General features: G+C 42.0%; 1 protein-coding gene across 4 annotated transcripts; it reads left to right on the top strand.

The window, feature by feature from the left end:
* Nucleotides 1-938: 938 nt before the first annotated feature.
* LOC140896314 (fatty acyl-CoA hydrolase precursor, medium chain-like) lies at nucleotides 939-19,823 on the top strand. Of its 4 annotated transcripts, none has more exons than XM_073307936.1 (14): nucleotides 940-1,189; nucleotides 3,464-3,586; nucleotides 5,084-5,288; nucleotides 7,210-7,348; nucleotides 8,222-8,355; nucleotides 9,652-9,805; nucleotides 10,313-10,417; nucleotides 11,396-11,503; nucleotides 12,630-12,770; nucleotides 14,178-14,258; nucleotides 14,611-14,758; nucleotides 17,235-17,381; nucleotides 18,714-18,792; nucleotides 19,576-19,823. In XM_073307936.1, exons 2-14 carry the CDS (start codon nucleotides 3,511-3,513, stop codon nucleotides 19,757-19,759), a joined length of 1,701 nt encoding a protein of 566 aa, XP_073164037.1. In that variant the 5' UTR covers nucleotides 940-1,189; nucleotides 3,464-3,510; the 3' UTR covers nucleotides 19,760-19,823. The 4 variants fall into 4 exon arrangements, with proteins under 4 accessions (XP_073164038.1, XP_073164037.1, XP_073164036.1 ...); XM_073307935.1 differs by having other exon boundaries at nucleotides 940-1,202; nucleotides 3,467-3,586; XM_073307933.1 differs by having other exon boundaries at nucleotides 940-1,202.
* The last annotated feature ends 2,040 nt before the right edge of the window (nucleotides 19,824-21,863 follow it).

Here is a 21,863-nt window from a genome sequence, read left to right as displayed (position 1 = left end):
GAATTTCTTGTTAGAACAGAGGAGCAACCCTAAGTTAAGCCATGCATATGAGCAACTAGTCCCCATTAAAACAGAGTCTCAGGAAGGTGAATGGTATCCACACTTTGCACTCAGGAAGGAGCACTTATACCAAATAGAGAAGAATCAGCAAACTGGATTGGTGAGAGACCAGCTGGTGGTACCATGCTGGTACCGCCAGGCCGTGTTGCAGTTGATACGTGATATCCCCTACATGGGCCACCTGGGGAGAGAAAAGATATTGGCCCAGATATTAGTTCAAGTCTATTGGCCAGGCGTAAACCATGAAGTGAGAGAATAATGTTCCTCCTGCCCAGAGTGTCAACTAGCTAGAAGCAAAGGGATTCCCAAGGCACCCTAGGTCCTTCTGCCCTGATTGACACCTCTTTTGAAAGGATCGCGGTCGACATGGTCACCCTAGAAAAAACTGCAGCAGGGCATCAGTACATATTAGTTATTGTAGACTATGCAGCAAGGTATCCAGAGGCTGTGCCTTTCCACTCCCCAAAAGCAACAGCTATAGCTCCAGAGCTCTTGAAGCGCTTCTCACTCAGAAGGTTTCCCTGCGAAATATTAACAGACCACAGGACTAACTTCACTTCCCAAATGATACAGGAATTATGCTTCCTTCTGAAGGTCAAGTCTCTGAAGACCTCAGTGTACCACCTGCAGACTGATGGTCTAGTAAGGTGGTTTAATAAGACCCTGAAGGGGATGCTGAAGTGACAAACCCAGGCAGTGGGACCAGCTCTGATACTGGAGAGATTCTTTGGACTCCATTTTGTGTCCCTAGCTTCCATTTTGAATAGGCAAAAGTCAGTCTACCATTAGAAGCTGCAGGTCATATGATACTTCATTGCTGACAGTAGGCCAGAAAGTTGAAAGTTCAGCTAAAAAAAAACACCCTCCATAGAATTGCCACAAAGCCAAACAGGTGCGGCATAACTCTGTGGCATACAAGTAGTGATAAGCATGTGCAGTAAAGATCTGATAGCTGAGAGCACTGTATAAAAGGTCGATGGTTAGAACAGCTGAGAGAGAAGAAGTGAGGAGTCAGGAGAGCGGCTGCCGGAGCAGAACAGACGGCGAGATCAAGCAGAGAACTGACCTGACGGAGCAGAACAGAACGGAACAATCTGGCAAAGCAGCAACAGCAGTGGTAGCGGCTAAAGTCAGCAGATAGCGTAAACCCATTAGTTTTAATTACAGTATAAATATAAGTATGGTATAGTATAGCGTAGTGTAGGGTATAGTATTAATGTGTGTGTATGGGTGTTAATAAAGATGCATAAAATTCTGTTGTTAATCATAAGTTACCTATGTAAAATTTAGAGTACGTTTAAGAACTGCTGTCAGCGATCTGTAATGGACCAGCCTTTACAGAGCGCATCCACTCAGTATCATAAAATTATGTTATTGTGGTTTAATTGCTCTTTAACTTGCAATAAGGGATTTGTGTCTGATTTTTATTTGTAGATTATACTGTGGTAGGGATTATTAGTTACATTCGTAAAAGATACTTTATTTAGGAGAAAATACTGCCTGTGTCAATCATTTTATCGGAAGGTTATAGCTATGTCTTCTAATGTTTCCTTAACTGCCCTGGAAACCCATATCTTAGGAAGGACAGTTTAAAGGGGTGATAGGCAGGTTATTCTAGGGGTGCCCCAAAATCCATTTTCCGGGTTACACTACCACTCCTGTTTGCCATAAAGGAGGTCCTACAAGCCTCTACAGGATTCTCCCCGTTCTAATTGCTCTATGGTTGCCAACTGCAGGGCATCTTAGATCTGCGACAAGAAGGACAGGAAGAAAAAGATGTGGGGGGCCTTAAGCGCAATTCAATATATCATACAGTTAAGTGAGCAACTCAGAAATATAGGGGTGTTCACCCGGGAGAATTTGAGGAAGCCCCAACACACCCAGGAACAAAATTACAGTGGGGGGGAGGTATGACTATGGACTCTTCAGACGGGTGACAATATTTTTCAGCTATTGCCCTCAGCCAAGTCTAAATTAATGGCCTGATGGCCAGCAGTCTCTGGATGGAGCACCTTCTTCCTCTTCAGCGCCCCTTCCTGTAGTAAATTCCCCCTTTTAAGCTCCTCCTTCTCCACCAGGCTGAACAAACCTAGCAGGTAGGTCTCCTTAGCGTGGAACAGGCCCAGAAGAGCTCGTTAGCCTCTTCCATATCGGTGTGAGGAGACAGCCACAAAACCCACCGCTCCCAAAGCCCCCCTGACTTATAGTGAGGCAATACACGGCAGGAAGAGGGGTATAAGGTAAACCTTGCAAAGGGGCAATAGACTCTGGGAGACCAAACCCTTCAAACTGAATGTCCTGGGGCTGTCTGAGAGACTGACCCTCTTTCCAGACAGATCCTCATCCCTTGCAAGGGGAAGGGAAGAGGAGGAGTTGAGCCTCTGGCTGGTGCAATTGCCTTAGAGAGCTCCCTTACGTGCTGCCAACTGGGAGGGAAGTGAGGGTACACAACAGGCATTTGGACCTGAGGGGGTTCAGGTTGCCTGACTTCTCCCCCACTCTTGAGTCTGGGTCTGTGAGGTGTGAGCAGTCACATGTGCACTCCTCTCACAGTTCTGTATTGTGACTATTATATTGAACAATATCCCCTCTGCAGGAAGAAGTGCAGGTTTATTGAAATACTCTCAGTGCACCAACCTAATTTTGTAGTGAGTCCTATCAGCTTTTCCTTGCTGAATTGATTTCAAATAGTTTGTACAACTGCTTTGTCTGCCCTCCTACCCTGCATTTCAGAAAGCAAAGAGGAACTCAGAATGATTGTGACATAAGTGTGGCTCAAAATGGGGGAGAGGCAGGGAGTGTGATCATTACTCCAGGCAGGGCCGTCCCTACCCATATGCAAAGTACGCTGCGTACAGCACCAGGAAATTTGGGGCACCACATTTCCTGGTGCCCTGTTCAGCTGCATGCTGCTCTGCCCCAGCCCCGTCTCTTTCCACCCCTGCTCTGCCCTAGCCCCATCCCCACTGCTTCCCCAAAGCCCCTGCCCCGCCCCCACTCCCCTGAGGACTGCCACAGGGTCGGGCCTGCACTCACCAGCGGTGGGAAGTGTCGCAACCCGGCCCCAGCCGCACCGCCAGTGAGTGCTGGGGGGGGGGCAGTTCCCACCTGCCCCCGAAGCCAGCCCCACCCCCGCAGAGGCTTGGGACCACACCCCCCCTGTGGAGGGGCTGCATAGGGCCCCAGAATAGCTAGGGATGGCCCTGCTCCCAGGTGATTTTCTGTGACAGGTACCATATTGACTTCCTCCAAAAACTACTGACTCATTTTCAGTCAGGGCTTAGGTCAAAACTGAGTTTTAAAAACAGATTTCAACATATTTCTACCATGTGTTTGAAAGAGAATGTAATTGTGAGTTCATAGTTGGGCCCTTGTAGTGTGACTTTTGGGTTTGCTTTTTCAGCAGTTAAAACAAGGAAGACAACACTGTGTTCAAGCGCACAGAAGAAAATGTCTTTTCCTGGCAGGAGTTCCTTGCTTTGGTCCCTGATTTGTGCAGCATGGGTGCTTGCAATTCTAGTTGAGGGTAAGGAATAAAATGTCTTACTTTAAAGGCAAACACTGAGTGGGATTCAGGGATTCCACAATCAGTTTCTGTCTGGTTCTGTGTAGTTTTTTTAATCAAAATCCTATTTCATTTTAATTTTCCCCCAAATGAAGTTGGCAGACAGTTTACAGGACCTAGTTTGTACTGGAGACAAAGGATTATTCTCAGGAATTGATCTATTTCACTTTTACAAAGACAATGTGTGACTTAGTCTGTACATTTTCTGGTCATTTGTCATCACAGTCTTTCTTAAGGCTAATTTTAATATTAGTACATAAAATATTTGAAAGGAAATCTGCATTGTCTGAAAGTAGAAATGTTAAGTTGACTATCAAAATCTATCCAGAGTGCACATGAAGGCTGCTCATTATATGGTTAACTCTGTTGGATCAGCAGTTGAAATTACTTCAACTTTTATCTAATTGTTGTTTCTACAGCAGAGTTCTTGGGTCAAATTCCTACCTGCTGTAACTCCAGTTAAAAAGTTTATCCACTAAATTACAATAGAGTTTCACTTGCTTACATCAGATCTGAGCTTATCTTCTTGTGTTTGTGGGCTCATTTCTGATCTCCAATGCTTAGGCTGGCTGTGTTCTGAACACAGCTTTAGATTACTATTTTTTTCTTATTAAATCTAGTCATCTTTGTATCCATACTTCATAGTTGTTTTTGCTGTGCTTTTACAGCACCTCACTACTTAGGAGAGCTGAAGGCAGTAGAATGGAGAGAGTGCCAAAAAAAAAAAAATCCCACCATTCCTATATTTCAGAGCAGGTTCTTTTCAAGAAAAATAAGGAGCCTTTCTTTTGCTGATAGTCTGGGAAGAGTGTGGCTAGTACTGACCAGAGCCATGAAATATTTTTGCTGCACTTCTTTAAATGTTAGCTCTAAATATTAGAGCTTTCAAAGACGAAGGGGAAATTTACCAGACTACACAAGACATTGAACTTTGTGATGTGTGCTAGCCTGCTCAGCAGCAGGACCGAGTATAATGATTGATAGGATAACAATTGTACTCTAGTTAACTTTAGACCCTGCTTTTAAGTAACGTACTGTAGATAGGGAAGGACTCAAGACTTAAGTCACAAAATTTCAGATTTCAAACATTCAAAAGTTTGGTGGTTGTTTGATGGTTGTTTGGATCTGCAGTTTTCACTGTGGCCCATCTCTGGGACTGACTGCAAAACGGTGGCTTTTGAGGCTCTTTTTTCCTAGCTGCTGAAAAAGCTAATGACGGGAAAATATCTGAAACTGGGGGAATGTACGCTGCAATGGAGAAATCAGTGTTTGTAATAGCTACATTTACTGTGGCCACTGAAAACAATGGAAAGCTTTGAAGAGAAGGGGTAAAAAAGCAAATTCGATGGGTACTAGTGTTTGGTGCTAGTGGGGCCTGATCCAAACCCCATTAAGTCAGCAGGACTCTGAATCAGGCTATTAACTTGTCCGGTTATTTATTTATCTTATGTTATACAGGACAACAAACCGAACAACCAGAAGTGGCTACCAAATATGGGCCACTGAAAGGGAAACAGGTTACTGTCAAGGGAACTGACAGACTTACAAATGTGTTTCTTGGAATTCCTTTTGCAAAACCACCTGTGGGAGCCCTGAGATTTTCCCCACCACAACCAGCTGAACCATGGATTAGTGTGAGAGATGCAACTTCTTTTCCACCAGTGTAAGAACCCTTGTGCTCCAAATTATACACCTTTTACTTTTTTTTAATGTAACATTTTTGGCCTAAATAAATTGAATTTATTCACTGGGGAAAGGCGTTTATCCTTGAGGAGAACTTCGGCCCAATGAGTATGCTTTTACAATAATGAAAAACTGCCCTGATGGTAAATCTAGTCACCCAAACTGGTGCAGGCTTAATACTGTTTTAGCAATACTAAATACTGTTTTACTCTTGCACTAAACCCCTCAAACAACAGTGTTGGGGTTCCTACTTGTCTAGGGCACGCTGGTCTTAACGGGACACACAGTTACAGATGTGATAATCCTATGGAATGTGACTGGAGAACATATAGACTGTTTCATAGAAGTCCTCCACACCCAAATTCTAACTGGGAAACTCAGCTGAAATTGATGAGGATTTGCTTGAGATTCTTGAATAGAAGGTGCTACACAAGTTTAAACTATTACCAGTGATAGATGTTAACACCTCAAACAGTTAATTTTAAACCGCATTGTTGGTGAGGTCTTGTGAAATACAGTATGGAATTACTATTGCTGCTTACAGGAAGAGCAGAGAAACTGGTTTGGCACTTTTTTTCTTTTCTTCTTTCCTGCTGTATATAAGAAATATGGTGAAGGAAGCATTCATTACAAATGCCTAAGTTGCTAAAATGACCTAATTGATATCAAATTTTTAAATCATTTTTATACGGGAAAATTGAGCCGCTGATGAAACAGGGTGGTGAAATTTAAATCAAGGTATATTAAATCACTTGATTTTCTTTAAATCATTGACTTAAAACAGGTTGAGGCTTTGTCAAACTGATTTGAAAACTTGTGCTATTGCAATTTTAGATTTAAATTTATAATGAACTAAATTCTAAATGCTGTTTTAACAACAATGGTGCTACTGGTAGGGTACCTTATTTGAATTTTACAAAACTGCTATAAGCAAAAAACCCCAGATATTTGAAAAATTAACATCCTGATTCTGTAAATATTTAACCTGACTCATATGAATAGTCCCACTGATGTTATTGTGACTAGTCATGTGTTTAAAGTTAAACATGTGCAACAGTGTTTGCAACATTAGCAGGTAAAACTGGTATGTATTTTTTTTAATTCTATTAGTGACTTCAAACAAAATTCCTTCTGTGTTAACAATGAAAAGTTGCAGTAACTTTCAGTGCATGAACCAAGTTATTGTGAACTTTTTTATACACGCACAAAATCTGTAAAAATAGAAGTCAGTTTTAGGCATAAGTGAGCAAATGTCCCTTTGACTTCTGCGTGCAAACTGTAATGGAGGAGTATAGCCTTGTTGAAGCATTTCAACCTTCTTGACTTGTGGAAGGTCAGTATATTGGAAAGTAGTGTTGGTTGGAAATATAGCATGTGCTATTTGCTATCAGTTTCGGGGTTGGGTTTGTGGAGTTATCACAGTAAGGATGTTAATGAGGCCCTGTGTTTGACTTTTTCAACAGAGATGACCATTTTAATGCCCTGACCTTGCAAACACTAACTATATTCCCATAACTAGCTGAGTTGGTTTCAGGGGGTATACCTACAACAGTGAAGTTAAGCACATGTGTGTTCACTGAATCAGGGCCCCTGCATGAAACTTTTTACTAGAAAAAAATCTCCATGAAAAAACTGAAATTCTGCTAATTGGCAAACTAATTGATGAAACAAGTACAAAACATCCACATTCGCAATTTCAGACTATAAGATGGGAAGAAAGAACTAGCAGCATGTAAACTTTAAAAAAATCTGAATTTAAATAAAAAGAATCATGATTTGAATTTTTTAAATTATTTTTTAAAAAATGTATGATGAAATGTAACATCCTCCAGTGAAACTGATAATGGATATTTTTGTCATCATAACAGTGAAGAACCTTCTTCTCCTTTCTGTTCTTTAAGGTGCTTACAAGACCAGGCGATACTGGAAAAATTTGAAGAAATGTTTCCACCTAAACAACTTAACTTCACAATTTCTGAAGACTGTTTGTACCTGAATATTTATACCCCTGCCCATTCCAATGAGAAAGCCAAGTTACCTGTAAGCAAAGCTACTGTATAAATGTAATGTTTTCAAACCATGGCAATTATTACAAGTGCTCAGAGATCTCCTCCAATAGTACGGGACAGCAGCCAAGACAACGTCTGCATCCCCTTAATTTTGTAGAGCTGGAAGTACTCACTTAAGCCAAAATTCAAGCTAAAGAGTAGTTTTTAAGAAAGGTGTTTTGGAAGTAATTTTTCTGGCAGCTCTCCAGACGAGGAGAAAGAGGTCCTTTTCCTAGATCTACTCCTCCAAGCTTTTTACACATCTTTCATTGTTTAAGAGTTGGGGAGGGAAGTGTGTTTTTGTTGGAAAGACATAATTGGGAGTTGTATCTAAACTATTACAGGTTCCTTCTTAATGTCTTTCAAAAGCCTTTCTGAATCCTACCATATTATTTACATAGTGCTTTACAAGCAGTAATTAACTCCTAGGAGTAATGTGGGGATTAGCTTGCTATTTGTCATTATTCCCATTTTACAGATAAGGCAGAAGAGGTTAAATGACTTGCCTATGGCCACAAAGGGAATCTGTATGAGAGCGAGCATCTCTAGCTCTATTGGACCATGCCTCCCTTTCATGTAATTCATGTCTGCATTTTAGCAGTCTAAATCTCGGAACAGGGGTCAATGTAGCCCATGTTTATCTAAGCTTTATGTAACTGACTACACCTGAAGAAAAGCGGCTCTGCCTCTGCCCTTGTTTTCCCTGTTGGATGGATTTTAGTCTCCAGGACAGTCTGTGTAACACGAGCACTAGCTTACGTCCAGTCTTCAGTTAGTGCATCTGCATTAGAACTTCAATCTGCAATGTTCTGATTTGGGTTTTTACATATGAGATCAGAGCTGTAACCAGATTTGTTCTTTTCAGGTTATGGTGTGGATCCATGGAGGAGGTCTGTCGATGGGTGGAGCTTCAATGTTTGATGGGTCTGGATTATCTGCCTCTGAGAATTTGGTGGTGGTAACTATACAGTATCGATTAGGTATCACTGGATTCTTTAGGTGAGTCTTTGTATCATCACATCCCCATTAAAACACAAACAGTTTGTATACAAGGATATAATGGGTGAAACATTTTAATGATATAAAATATTAAATATCAACAGTAGGAGCACTGTTCTGCTGCATTCCTCTAAATATTTGTCCAAAAGAACTATTTTACACGCTTGCTTCTTCAAATGACGCCTCCATGAAGTCCTAAAACACACAGCTCACGTGAGATACAGAAGCATGTTTATAGGTTCATTCTTTCAAGTACCTCTCTTTATGGTCATGGGATCCCATTACATAGTGATGTTCCTCAATTTACTGGCTTATTGTACAAGGTAGGTTTGGTACCATTCTCATCAATTTGAGGAAGGTTTTAAACCCACAGCAAATGTCATTATATCCGCTGAAATAGTGTTAACTTTCGGGAGACAAATTGTGCATTGACAGTGAGTGATGCTGATAGCCAATGTCTATAATGTACATTTAATGCATGGCCTTTAGTTCCTAACCTTTAGAGAGTCCCTTGAATAATAGCACTAAGGTCCGTCTGTACTACAGACCTATGTCAGTATAACTAGGCTGCTCAGAGATGTGAAAAATCCACACCCCTGAGCAGCACAGTAATCTTAATCCCTCTGGGTAGACAGCGCTATGGTGATGGGAGAGCTACTACCTTTCGGGGAAATGGATTAACTACACCAATGATGGGAGAACTCTCTCAAGTCAGGGTAGGCGCATCCTCACTTCAGTGCTACAGGGGCGCAGCTGCAGCTGTGCAGCGTTTTAAGTATAGAGTTGCCATAAACCCTTTCCAGTTCTGCATTTTGGGGGGATTTACAATTTTGTCTCTTTTTGTTTTCATCACCCAGAAATGCACAGAAGCCTATAACCAAAAGTCAAACCACAAATAGGAAAAAGTTTATGTATCTTAGTTAACTTGGGCCAAATTCATACCAGAAGTTACTTCACTCACCGAATGACAGGTTTCAGAGTAACAGCTGTGTTAGTCTGTATTCGCAAAAAGAAAAGGAGTACTTGTGGCACCTTAGAGACTAACCAATTTATTTGAGCATGAGCTTTCGTGAGCTACAGCTCACTTCACCGAAGGGGAAGTTACCCCAGGGTTGAATTAGGCCCATTCTCTGTAGGTATTTGTAGAGGTAGGCTTGTAGAAATATGTATCTTCAATAAGGTTATTCTAAACAATGTACATAAGTGATTATTTTTGTTTTCTGGAGACAGAACCATAAACTTAATAACAGCAAAATAAAGTCTATTGGGACTTACTTAGAATCCTCTTGCTTTCAGTACTGGTGATGAACACGCTCATGGAAACTGGGGCTTTTTGGATCAAGTGGCAGCGCTCCAGTGGATTCAAGAGAATATCAAACATTTTGGAGGAGATCCAGGATCTGTCACTATATTTGGAGAGTCTGCAGGAGGCATTAGCGTTTCTGGCCTTGTAGGTTTTATAGTGATTAATGCAATACTTTGCATTTCTGTGCTGCCTTCCATCCATGGGTTTCAGTGTGTGTTACAAACACTGACTGATCGAGTCTCATAATGCTGCTGAGAAGTTGGGAAGTATTATCCCTATTTTACAGATGGGGTGACTGAGTCATAGAGAGCTTAAGGGCATAGCAGGCCAGTGGCAGAGCCAGAAATAGAACTCCTGTCTTCCCTTTAGTCACAAGGCCACACCCTTCCTCTCAAATGCTATAATGGATACAGATGAGGCTTTGAAATACCTCCCCCCTACAAACTCCTGGTTTTACTTTACGTTGGGAATAACAATGAGTATCCGTCCTACACTACAGCAAGTCTGACAACTGAACCAGCCCCCCAAATAGGAACAACCATCCCAAACTCTGGGAAAGGTTGCATGTCCATCTGAAACTGGAAGCCTGGTCCATCTCTACTGTAAACTGACTATAATGTTTGAACCCTACTTTTTTCCAATCTCTTCCAGGTTCTCTCTCCTTTGGCCAAGGGCTTGTTCCATAAAGCCATCTCTGAGAGTGGAGTTGCACTTTTTTCTGCCGTGTTCAGTTCACATCCTGAAGTGACTGCTAAGGTTCTGATATACCCATTCTTACTAACTATGTTAATGAAGCAGCACAGTTATGATGACACATCGTCTGCCCTCTAAGCTCTGTGTCTCATTCCAGAGGAGTTAACATTTTTTCTTTGTTCAGCTAGATTCTTTGAAACTTCATCATGGGGCATGTGCATTGCAACCTATTACACAGAGATCAGATTCCATCCTTCAAATGTTACATATTGTTTTTCCTACGTGGAAACTGTCATCTGCCTCCTTTGCGAGTTTCTTTCTTCCCTTCCCCCTCAGACTCAGTTTTTGACTTAAAACTTTGTATGTAGCTTCCTTTTTCTTCATACCCCTATATAGGTACTCGTGGAGGGCTCATGCTGGGGAATGTAAGTCTGCTTCAGTAGAATATAAGGACTCTAGAGATTGATTGCTGTTTTATTGGCACAATCTAAAATATTTTTTAAAAATATTATTACATCAACCAAAAGCAGCCAAGCAGTTCAGAAAGAGATGCAGGATACTTTATTCTAAACTCATGCCAATGATCAGACAAGATGATCAGTTATGTGAAACTAGAGTGCTGCGCTTGGCTTCGTTCATTTCTTGTGAGGTTTATAAATGTCCCTTTAAAACAACATGTTTTTTACACTTATCATTTGGTCTCTTGTTTAGATTCCAGACCTACCAAGCTGATTTGTAAGCATATTCAGCTAGTATTCTATGCTATGGGTGAGATTTTTCAAAAGCATCTGGCATAAAGACTAAATCAATTAGGCTAACAATGAGCAGTTTTGACAATCCCATCCTAGGACTTCAGGTGCATGTTATGGAAAAATTGATGCTCATTAAAGATGGACTTGTAAGTGTGTGTGCTAGGTTAGCTTCACAAATTCCACTTTCTATTCCTTGTAACACTTTCTTGTTTTTACTATTTAACATAATCTCCCTAGAACCTAAAAGATTTTAAAAGATCTAATTTTTTTTATTTGTAAATAATTGCAGATAGTCGCTAACATAACTGGCTGTGACACCTCCAGTTCAGCTGCAATGGTTCATTGCCTAAGGAAGAAACCAGAAGAAGAAATGATTTTGAACGTTCAACAACAACAGGTGGGTGAGGCTGACTGAGATATCAAATGCAGCCACAGTGCATGCAGTTATAATGGCACTGACATCTATAGAGGTGTGTCTGGGCTGAACTGGGACCAGCATCATAATTTTTTTTGCATAACAGTTTGTAATAGGGTCACACTCACCTTTCACAAGCACCCCCTGGCCAAGTGTGTGTGCCTGGACTCTCTCTGTTTGTGGTGGGTCTTCAGTGACTCAGCCCTCTGGCCAAGTCATACACAATCTGTCTGTGAGATAAAAGCAAAAAGTCCAGCAGGGGCCTCTCCCAGTGCTCTCTGTAATGGCTCCCTCAAGTTTTCCCTGCTCCAGAATAGAGCAGTGCCCCAGGGCTCCTCCCCTGGAGGTAGTGACTTGGCCCTCTCAGGGCCTTTCTGGCCCCAGCTCTTCAGCTGGGTCACTACAGTTCAGTTCCCCTTCTGGGGTGCCTCAAAGTCCAGGCCACTTTCCTAGTGGCTGGCAGGGAACCTGGGTCTGCCCTCTACTCCAGGTCCCAGCCCTGGGACCCAACAGATAGCAGCCGACCACAATGTCCCTTTAAATAATCTGCATTGCTGCTCTAATTCCCTGGGCTACTTCCCCGTGGCTCCAGCACATTCTTCACCCTTTCCTCTGGGCCTTGTCCTGGTGGAGTCCTAGCAGCCAGTTCAGAGTACCATCCACTCTCCTCCAACTCAAGCAAGGAACTGCTTAATCTGGCCCTGCAGCTCTTCTTATACTACCCTGCTGGGCCCTGCTTGGCTGCCTCCCACACAGCCACTCTCGGCAGCTCGGAGGACTCTCTCCACTGCCCTTTTCTGGGGTGAGGTGTGGCAGGGCCACAAGGCCTCCAGCAGGGGACCTCAAGACCTAGTCCACCCCATCACACTGTTACTAATATTTGTCTGATTTTTTTTTTTTAGTCTGGTCTCAGTTGAAACTTTGCAATACTGTCTATAGGAAAACCAGTAAGTCCGCATAACAATTGAAAATGTGTAGAGCCCTACAAATCCACAGATATTGGCTCATATCCACAGATATCCATGGACCATTTTTGCAGGTCGCAGATCAGATATAAATTTTGTATCTGCACAGGGCTCTAAAAATGCGTTCTTTTTTTCTCCTCCAGCAAGTCGGAATTATCCCAGCAGTTATAGATGGTGTGTTTATTCAGAAGAACCCTGAAGAGCTAATGGCTGGCAAAGACTTCAGTGCTGTCCCATATATAATAGGAATAAATAATCATGAGTTTGGCTGGTTGCTTCCTTTCGTAAGTAATTTCTAATGGCTCTTCTACAGCAGTCTTTGCATTAACTGCATATTAGTGGCACATTTCCCAAACCTTTTTATACCAGCCTCCTCTCCTATTAAAAACAAAGTTTGGTCACCCATTCTTGTTTAGGAAAGGCCCTCTTCTCTTCCCTTCCCCCCCCGCCCCCCGGCCCCAAGCTGCTCCTGTGCATTTTTATAGTTTTCACTCTTTCCAAAAAATTACTTTATGTTCACAGAGGGCCTTTCTTTCTGAAGGATCCCAGAGTTATTACATACATAGACCACCTCTGGGACGGAGGGTAGAGTAGCAGAAAGTTAAGTCTAAGAATTAGAAAAGACTGGAAATTAAAGTAATGATCAACATTCCTCACCAGGCTCCCCTCAACACACACACACACACTCTTATAATCTGAGCTCCAGTGTGTATCTGATGTCACCACAGAAGTCCTCTAAGAATTTTGCCATGGTCCTCCAGCAAAGAGAGGGAAATTTGATGGCCAGAATTTTCAAAATTGACTAGTGATTTTGGATGCCCAGATGGTTTGTTAGAAAGCGCTGAGTGCCACTCTCTGGGAATCAGGCACATTTAAGGGCCTCAGACTGGACATCCAAAAATAAATTAAGGCACCCCAAATCACTTATCTCTCTTGAAAATTTAGGCTGATATTCAAATGTTAAAACACGCAGGGGAAACCACTGTCTTTGTTAATTAATAAATAAAGCTTTTGAGGCATCCATACATCAAAAAAAGTTGGTTTCTCTGCGTCACTACTACTTTGTGCTTTGCAATTCAACTTCAGGAGTTTACAACCTCACTCCCTCCACATCACCAGCTGCGGGTTTCTCCAAACTGAGAGCCTCCTGTACTAGGAGAACTCCCATAGCTTGAGTTTGATTTACTTTATAGTGAGAACTTTAGGGATTTATATCTAGATCTACCTTCCCCTAAAAACTTGGCAAAAGCTTTACTTATTCTATATTTTGTATCTACTTTTCTAACCTTAACTAGAACCTAGCAAGACTCAAAAAGGGATTGGACGCACATATGATAAGAGTATCCAGAATTGTTGTTGTCATTTTGGGAGGGATGAGGTCTGAAACCAGTCTCTAACTATTAGAGATCAGGATGAGACATGATTCGGGTGTGGGAAGGGAGACAGATTACCCACACCTGCCTACTGTGTGGTTCTTACACCTTCCTCTGAATCACATGGTCTTGACCACTGTTTGAGACCTAATAGTGTAGTAGATGGACCTTGGGTCTGATCCAGAATGGCAGTTCCTATGAACTTTTACATTTTACAGAACCTTTCATTTGTGGGTTTATATGTAAATCTCTGTGTAGTTGTTAAGGCTCTTGGGCTATATAAACATAAATGATTATTTTTAATATGTTCCTGTGTAGTTATTGGACATACCTGGCTTGAAGGAGGGGATGCAAAAAGAAACCATCCTCTCAACATTACAAATGCTGCACCCGTTCTTGGTAAGAGACCTGCAGATTTTCTCATGTTTCTTTCTTTTCAGATGTGTTGAACATTTTGGACTTGGGGGAGTGTTTTGGGTTTTTTTGTACATACATTTTTTTAGAAATCCCACAGATGCTGAAGGACCTACGTGCATTTTTTCACACGTGGGCACCTACTTATCTGCATGTACTTAACACAAAGCTGGGCACAAATAGGGGTTGTTCTCAAAAGCTACATTTATTGCTGGGCTGTCTGGTTCTGATTTTAAAAAAAGAGATTTACAAGCTAATTGCTGACTTGGAATTCTAGATACTGACACTTCTTTTTAATGGTTTTTGGTTAATTTCTTCTCCTTATCCTTCCTTCCAGCCTGTGCCAGCTGAATTTGTGTCTCTGATAACAGACGAGTATCTGGGAGACACAGATGACCCTGTCGCTCTGCGGGACCGGTTTCTGGATTTGTTGGGAGATGCAATGTTTTTAGTTCCAGCTATAAAAACATCTAATTATCACAGAGGTAAGTTTCTAGTTAATATTTGTTAAATAAAAGGTCACAAGTTCAAACCTACCAAGACTCAATTGTCACTTGACTTCAGATAGCACACTTAATACGTCCATGATCTGATTTCAATTTGGTCACCGCTCTTTCTAGTTAGGCAAAGCATTCTCAGTTGTATTCATTATTGAAGATTATTGGGTCACTTTTTAATGCGCTTTGTGACGGGTTCCCCCGAGGGTGCTGCCTGGAACTAGAGTACCACTGACACCCTCCCTCCCCCTGACCCATCAGCTTGGGGTCCCACTCACCCTGTAATGCTGTGACAAGCTGCTGTGACAAGCTGACATGTCCCAGTCTCACACTTTCACCAGCACACAGGTAGGGACACACCCAGCTGTAATAACATGCAGACAGGCCTTCTGACCAGCCCCTGCATGGGAAGGCTATACAGCTAGGACACTTACCAGCTTCCCAGGCACCTACACCCCTCTGGATTTATACCATCTTGTGCTGCACAGAGAACTATACAGCGTAAGCTCATAAAATTCGCCCTCTCCCTCAATGTGGAGAGACATATGCAACAGCTTTCTGCCCGAAGTTATGATTTCCACACACTTGTTTTAGACAAAACGAAAACAAGCTTATTAACTACAAAAGATAGATTTTATGTGATTATATGGGATAGCAAACAGATCAAAGCAAATTACCTAGCAAATAAACAAAATGCAATCTAAGCTTAATATACTAAGATATTGGATATGAGTAGCAAATTCTCACCCTAAATGATGGTTTAAGCCAGTTGCAGAGATTCTTAAAGGGCAAACTGCACTTGCTTGCAGCTTAAAACCCCAGGTATTCCTTTCACAGGCTAGAAATCCTCCTAGCCAGGGTTCAGCCCTTTCCCCCAATTCAGTCCTTCTTCCTCAGGTGTTTTCAGGAGTCTCTTTCGGTGGGGAGGCAGTGAAAAACCACAGTGATGCTACTCTCCTGCCTTAAATAGCTTTTGCCTATGTGGGAACTCTTTTGTCTCTAGGCTTAGTTCCTATGCTTTTCAGGGGGAAACACTGGTATTTCAAGATGGAGTCCAGAACCAGGTGACTTGATCACATGTCCCTGTAAGGTCACAGCAGCCATAACTCGGAGGCTGTTTGTAGTGTCCTCAGGAAGGCTCCCTGGTGGGAGATTAGGGAGAACAACAGGTCTTAGAAGAAGCTAATGTCCCTTCCCAGCCAGTCATCTAGACTGATTGCATTCTGTCTAGTGGGCATTCCCCAGGTGTAAACACATTTGTAATAGATGCATAGACAATGTTCCTAACTTCAGATACCAAAATAATACACGCATACAAGTAGGATAATTGTATTCAGTGAATCATAACATTTTCAATATCTTACTTGATCTGTCTTGCATAAAATATATCCTAGTTATAGCATAATCATATAATAATATTACTATGAAGAATATGGGGCATAATGCCACAGCACTCTTCCTAATCTTGGTGATTGAATAGTGGGCTGGGGACAAGACATATACATACTTACGGTGAGTATATTTCCACCTTTCACTTGTATAAGCACTTTAACTCTCGAAGACAGAACTCAAGTATTCCTTGTGTTAAGCAGGCTTTAATTATTTCTTCTGTAATATCTCCCTAATCTTTTTCAATCACTGTGCCCAAACTGTTCCCCCTTTGGTACTGGATGCAGCCAAAAAGCCTCTGTATGCAGGTCACTCTTGTTACCGATTTAGCTATTTTAGGATTTTACACTGCCACCTGTCAGCATAGTATTTGGCTGTCTTCCAAGTAAAATGGACAGCAATAGCAAAGTCCCTAGTGGACTTCATGGCATCATTAGTCCTTCTCCTTTTGTGGGGAAAAAACTCTTCTTGGAGTATGTGTTGTGTTTTGTTTTGGTTGGTTGGTTTTGTTTTCAGCTTCTTTTTCGGGGTGATGGGCGGTTGTGTCAATGGGATTTTGTTGGTGTCATTTTTGCTATGGTGGAAAAGCTTTTTCAAGAGGTTCTATAGTGTCTCCTAAAGATGATGAGATTCTAGATTCAGCTGATTTCTTCTGGAAGTTGGTTCCATAGCAAGATTGGGGGATTGAAAATGCTTTGCTCTCAATGCTCATGTGCTTTGTCCTTTGGTTTGTCCTCTGCATTGTCCCAAACGAGAAGAACTCTTAGTCGTTCAGAGATCAAAATTAAGTCTTTAATGTGTCTGGGGCTTGACCCATTAACTGCTTTGAATCTGATATCCTTCCTTTTATGTTTGGAGTTCATGTCTCATCTGAAACTCAAGTCAGAAACTATTGATTCCAATCTCCAGTTACATGCCTAGAATTGTTTTAGCTTCTCACTGTAAAATGTAATATGTTGTCCTTTTATTTTTTTTAAATCTATAACTTCCATTCCCCATGCAGCACTGAATAGGCTCGGTGCCTTTGTGGATTTGTAGTGGTTTTTCTATTTATTTTAATTGTGTTTTCTCTTAGACTCTGGCTCTCCACTCTACTTTTACGAATTCCAACATCGTCCAAGTTCAGCAAGTTTCAAACCAGATTTTGTAAAAGCGGATCATGGAGATGAAGTTAGTTTTGTCTTTGGAGGGGCATTTCTTACTGATGAGACGTCACTGCCTGGTACGGAATTTTGTAACATAGTGTATGTTTATTGTTCCAGTATAACCGCAGGTTAGCCCAGTATTTCTCAGATGCAGCCACCATGGCCACATGCGGCCATGAGGGACTTTTCGTGCGGCCACAGCCTCCTGGGCAGTGATTGCAGGGGGCGTGGACAAAGCAGCGGCCCCCTCCCACAGAGCCGCCAGCAGTGGTTGGGCCCTGCCCACCTCTGGAGACACACAAGCTGGCGGAGCAGGCAGTCAGTGAGTTCCCCACCTTCCCAGGGCTGGTGGGGTCAGGCTTCAGCCCTTGGGTGGTGGGTGGCAGGCTCCAGCCACGGGGCTTCAGGGTCCGTTCCCCGACCATATGGTGGCAAGCTCTGGCCCCAAGGTCACACACCTCCACCTTCAGTGTCCCTGGCCCCCGCTGCTTCCATATCCACCTTCCCATCCAAGGCTTGCTGGGGCTGAGTAAGTCCGCTGTGAAAAGTGATATATTTGTATGTTTATTAATATCACTTTTCACTGCAGACTTAGTTACTAGCATGTCTTGGGGGGAGGGGGAAGCAACCCAAAAAAAAGCAAAAGACAAGAACGTACAAGGCACCTTATTTGTGATTCTATTCTGTTTAGGTCCAGTAAAGAATAGAGACAACTGTACATTATTTTAATTGAGTCTGGGAGAAAAGATTCTGCATAAACAAATTACAATGATTTGGACATGGATATGTGCATATTTATTTACTTTTCCTAAAGTTAATTAAGTAGTTTAGGAAAAATTGTCAGACCAGCCACCAGCAAGAGATCGTGGCCGCATTCTGAGGCCCCCCCTCAGAATTGTGAGAACCCCTTGGTTAGCCATATGTTGTTCCCTTTGGTATTGAGGGCTGACAGGTACCTGCTAAAATCAGCAGAGTTGCACAAGTGGGTGTATGAGAAGGCAGACTTTGGCCATATTTAAATCAGCCTTGCAAAATTCTACTTGTAAAATTAAAAACATATATTTCCTTCTTGCTCCTCCCATTACAAATTATTCTGTTTGATTAATTTGGCATAGGAGAATAATGGGTAGTTTTTGTTTGTGACACTTTTTCCCAGTCCTTACCTGACAACATGGATTTACATCCAGGCTTCCTTTTTATCCAGCAATATATGGTAATTTAACTCCTTTTTGGAGGCTATAGACACATACATTCCCTTTCTGTAACACACACACCCCCCTCAAAGCAGTAATTTGACTGGCAGCCTATAAAATACCGAGGTTCAAAAGGTTAACTGTAGTTGGTGCAAGGTGGTTCTGAATCTACACCTACTACCTGTTTTCAAACAAAGCCTCCTTTGATATTCCCAGCTTTCAGAGATGCTACAGAGGAAGAGAAACACCTCAGCAGGACAATAATGAAATATTGGGCTAACTTTGCTCGAAATGGGTAAGATTCATGGCTTCTTTTCGAATAGAGAATTTTGCTATTTGAATGTACAGCCAATTAAACAGCCCAGTTATGCAGACCCCGTAATGTTTCCAAAGTAGCTTCATGGATAGCCCTAGAGACTTCAGTCCTCTGCTTAATCACAGAAAAGGTACAGCATGGGTAGTGACAGTGCAAGCTGCTACCCAGAGCCTCACTAAAATGTGTCGGAATTGTGACCTGGGACCATCTTGAGAGCTAGGAACAGAACCCAAGGCCTAATCTACATCTCACCCTAGGTCTACCTAGCTAGCTCCAGGGCTGTGGGAAAATTTTGTACCCTATGTGACATAGTTATGTCAACCTAATTCTCACAGTGGACACCTCTAGCTCGATAGTAGAATTCTTCCCTTGACATAACTACTGCCTCTCAGAGAGGTGGATTATCTACATCAATGGAAAAACCCCTTCCGTCAATGTAGGAAATGTCTTTGCTACTGCAGCTATGCTGCAGTAGTGTCGATGTACCCCAAGTCTCCTGAGTCCCAGTCCTACACCCTATCCTCCACACCACACTACCTCCTCACAGTGCCTATTATTGTGATGACTTCTCTGCTATGGAAGTGTTTGTATTAGAAGCTAACCTGAGCCCACTAACTTATTTCACATGCTAATGAACAGCTGTCAGAAGAAAGTGGCTTTGTTAGTCTGGGCTGGATTAAAATTGAAGGCCTAGAAGTTATGGATTATCCCATTCCCAGTCTATATCACCACTGTATCACCTCTTCATTCTATTGTGTGCAGAAATCCTAATGGCGAAGGTTTGGTGGAATGGCCAGTGTATGACATGAATGAAAAATACCTGGAGTTGAATTTAAAGCAGAAAGAAGCAAAGAAACTGAAAGGGAACAGAGTGGAGTTCTGGACAAAGACTCTGCCTGAAAAAATCAAGAAAATGAAGGAAAAGAAAGAGCATCTAGAATTATAATTCATAATGTGTGGGGGAGAAAGGGCGTGTGTGTATGTCACAAAATAAAATCAGATACAATTGGTTTAATTGTGAGAAATTAACAAATTCTGGAGTCTTATCCAGAGATTTTTTTATACTATTTCATGTATCTGGTGTAAGGATCAGCTTGCAGAATGCTTTGACACCCATAGGATTCATTGCTAGCTCCAGCAGGGAGATCTTCCAGATAACTTAAACAAGGCACTAGCATAGATTTTTGACATTGAAGTCATTCCTTGGAAAAATAACTCACCGAAGGAGGATCACCAAAGGTGCTCAAGAGTGAACTATGTGTGACAGGGTGCAGGGTCCCCAGTAAAGGAGGACTTAACATCAGTTCAGCTCTTCCCCTTGCAGAAGTGCCCCTGGGAAGGGCAATACACTGGGTGCTTGGGAAATGGTTGGACCCCCAGCTTGGGGGCATTTTATTTCATTTTCTGGTATGTTTTTATTCACCTTTTCACATTACAAACATCTGTTCAGAGCAAAAACTTGCTTGACTGCATGTTGTTTCTGCTGAGTCGTTCTACCAGTTTCCTCTTCTGCACTAAGCTGTGCAAGGCTAGACTGAAGCATAATTTTCCCTAGGCTGCATGTGATGCACAGGACCTGCACAATCTGCTCCATGCATTAAGATGGAGTAGATTGCTCCCCTTGGTTCACCAATCCTGCTCTTGGGTCCAGTGCAGAGTGGGGGAAATCAATACTCTTCTTCTCTCCTTTCTGCCATCTTATTGAAAATGTGAGTGTAGGGATTGGTACCATGAGACGCCCTTATTCAGTTGGGTAAAATTGAGGTGGAGGATTTTGTTATATACCATGCAGGTCTATGTGAGGGCACCTTTACTGTATAGCACTCGGTGAGGGACCCTCGAGATTGGTTGTGTAAAGTAAATGAGAACAGTTGCCCTACAAAATCAACCTTCAGATCTGGCACAATGTGGCTCTTGTCTCCATTGGGACTGCTGGACACTACTTTGATAACAGTAATAGATGCATGCAATCCTAGCAAAAATGGAAAAGCTGACAACTGAAAATCTAAAACTCTTCCAGGACTTGAGACATTTAAGTGAAAGAAGAATTATTTGTTGAGTTTTATTTACAGTCTTTAATCTAACAACCCATAAACTAAAGTCTCTACCAACAGAAAGTATTTCTAACTTCTACATATTTTCCGTGTGCCACCATAGCCTTATGTAGCAACTTGATTTATTACTGCTATTCAAGGCAACTGTCTCTGTTCAGTCTATTTGCCAGTTCAGCCAGCCATGCAGAAATAGTAGAAAAGGACATCACCCCTCTGTTTTCTTAAAATGCAACTTTATAATTTTCACCACTGTCAAAGTCAGCAAGAATCCTTTCCAAAAGTCTGAGGAATAAAACTCCCAAGGAGAGAGTGTATGTAACCATACAAATCTGCTATAACTGAGCTATTATGCAAAAATATTATTTTCCAAAAGTTCAACTCTACGATGTTTTTCCATTCTAAAAATGTACCATGTGTACTAACCTTTGGAGGGGATAGCTCAGTGGTTTGAGCATTGGCCTGCTAAACCCACGGTTGTGAGTTCAATCCTTGAGGGGGCCATTTAGGGATCTGGGACCCAAAAAATAAAAAAAAAATTGGGGATTGTGCCTGCTTTGAGCAGGGGGTTGGACGAGATGATCTCCTGAGGTCCCTTCCAACTCAGATATTCTATGATTTGGGAAAATACATGAATCAGCAAATCTAAATGAGCCTGAGCAACAGTGGGCTAAGGGCACAATTCAGCACAGATATGAGTAGGTACATAATCCATGGGACTAGTTCCATGTTTAACTTTATACATGTGCTGAAGTGCCTTGCTGAACTGAGGGCCTTTGGCTTCTAAACCAGCACTTGAAGCTAAATACTGACGTAGGCCATGAACTCAGGGCACACATGTTTGAAAACTGGGCCTTTAAATTGTTAAATGTATCTGAGGAGGAAACTCAATGGATCAGTCCACTCCATCTAGGGAAAGGCAAAAGATAGAGCAGTTTGCCAACTTCTCAAAATAACTGAAGCTACTTCTCCTAGTGTACTGAAAGAAACAGCCCACTT

The sequence above is a fragment of the Lepidochelys kempii genome, chromosome 12, assembly GCF_965140265.1.
Source record: "Lepidochelys kempii isolate rLepKem1 chromosome 12, rLepKem1.hap2, whole genome shotgun sequence".
In the NCBI taxonomy this organism is placed as follows: Eukaryota; Metazoa; Chordata; order Testudines; family Cheloniidae; genus Lepidochelys; species Lepidochelys kempii.
Note: the sequence above shows the minus strand (reverse complement) of the source record. Positions and strands in the feature narration are given on the sequence as shown.

Coding starts and splice junctions, on each gene's coding strand:
- LOC140896314 (XM_073307936.1), top strand. CDS start 3,511: ATGTCTTTTCCTGGCAGGAGTTCCTTGCTTTGGTCCCTGATTTGTGCA. Junction 3,587..5,083: donor GCTTGCAATTCTAGTTGAGG/GTAAGGAATAAA, acceptor TATGTTATACAG/GACAACAAACCGAACAACCA. Junction 14,259..14,610: donor AAATGCTGCACCCGTTCTTG/GTAAGAGACCTG, acceptor CCTTCCTTCCAG/CCTGTGCCAGCTGAATTTGT.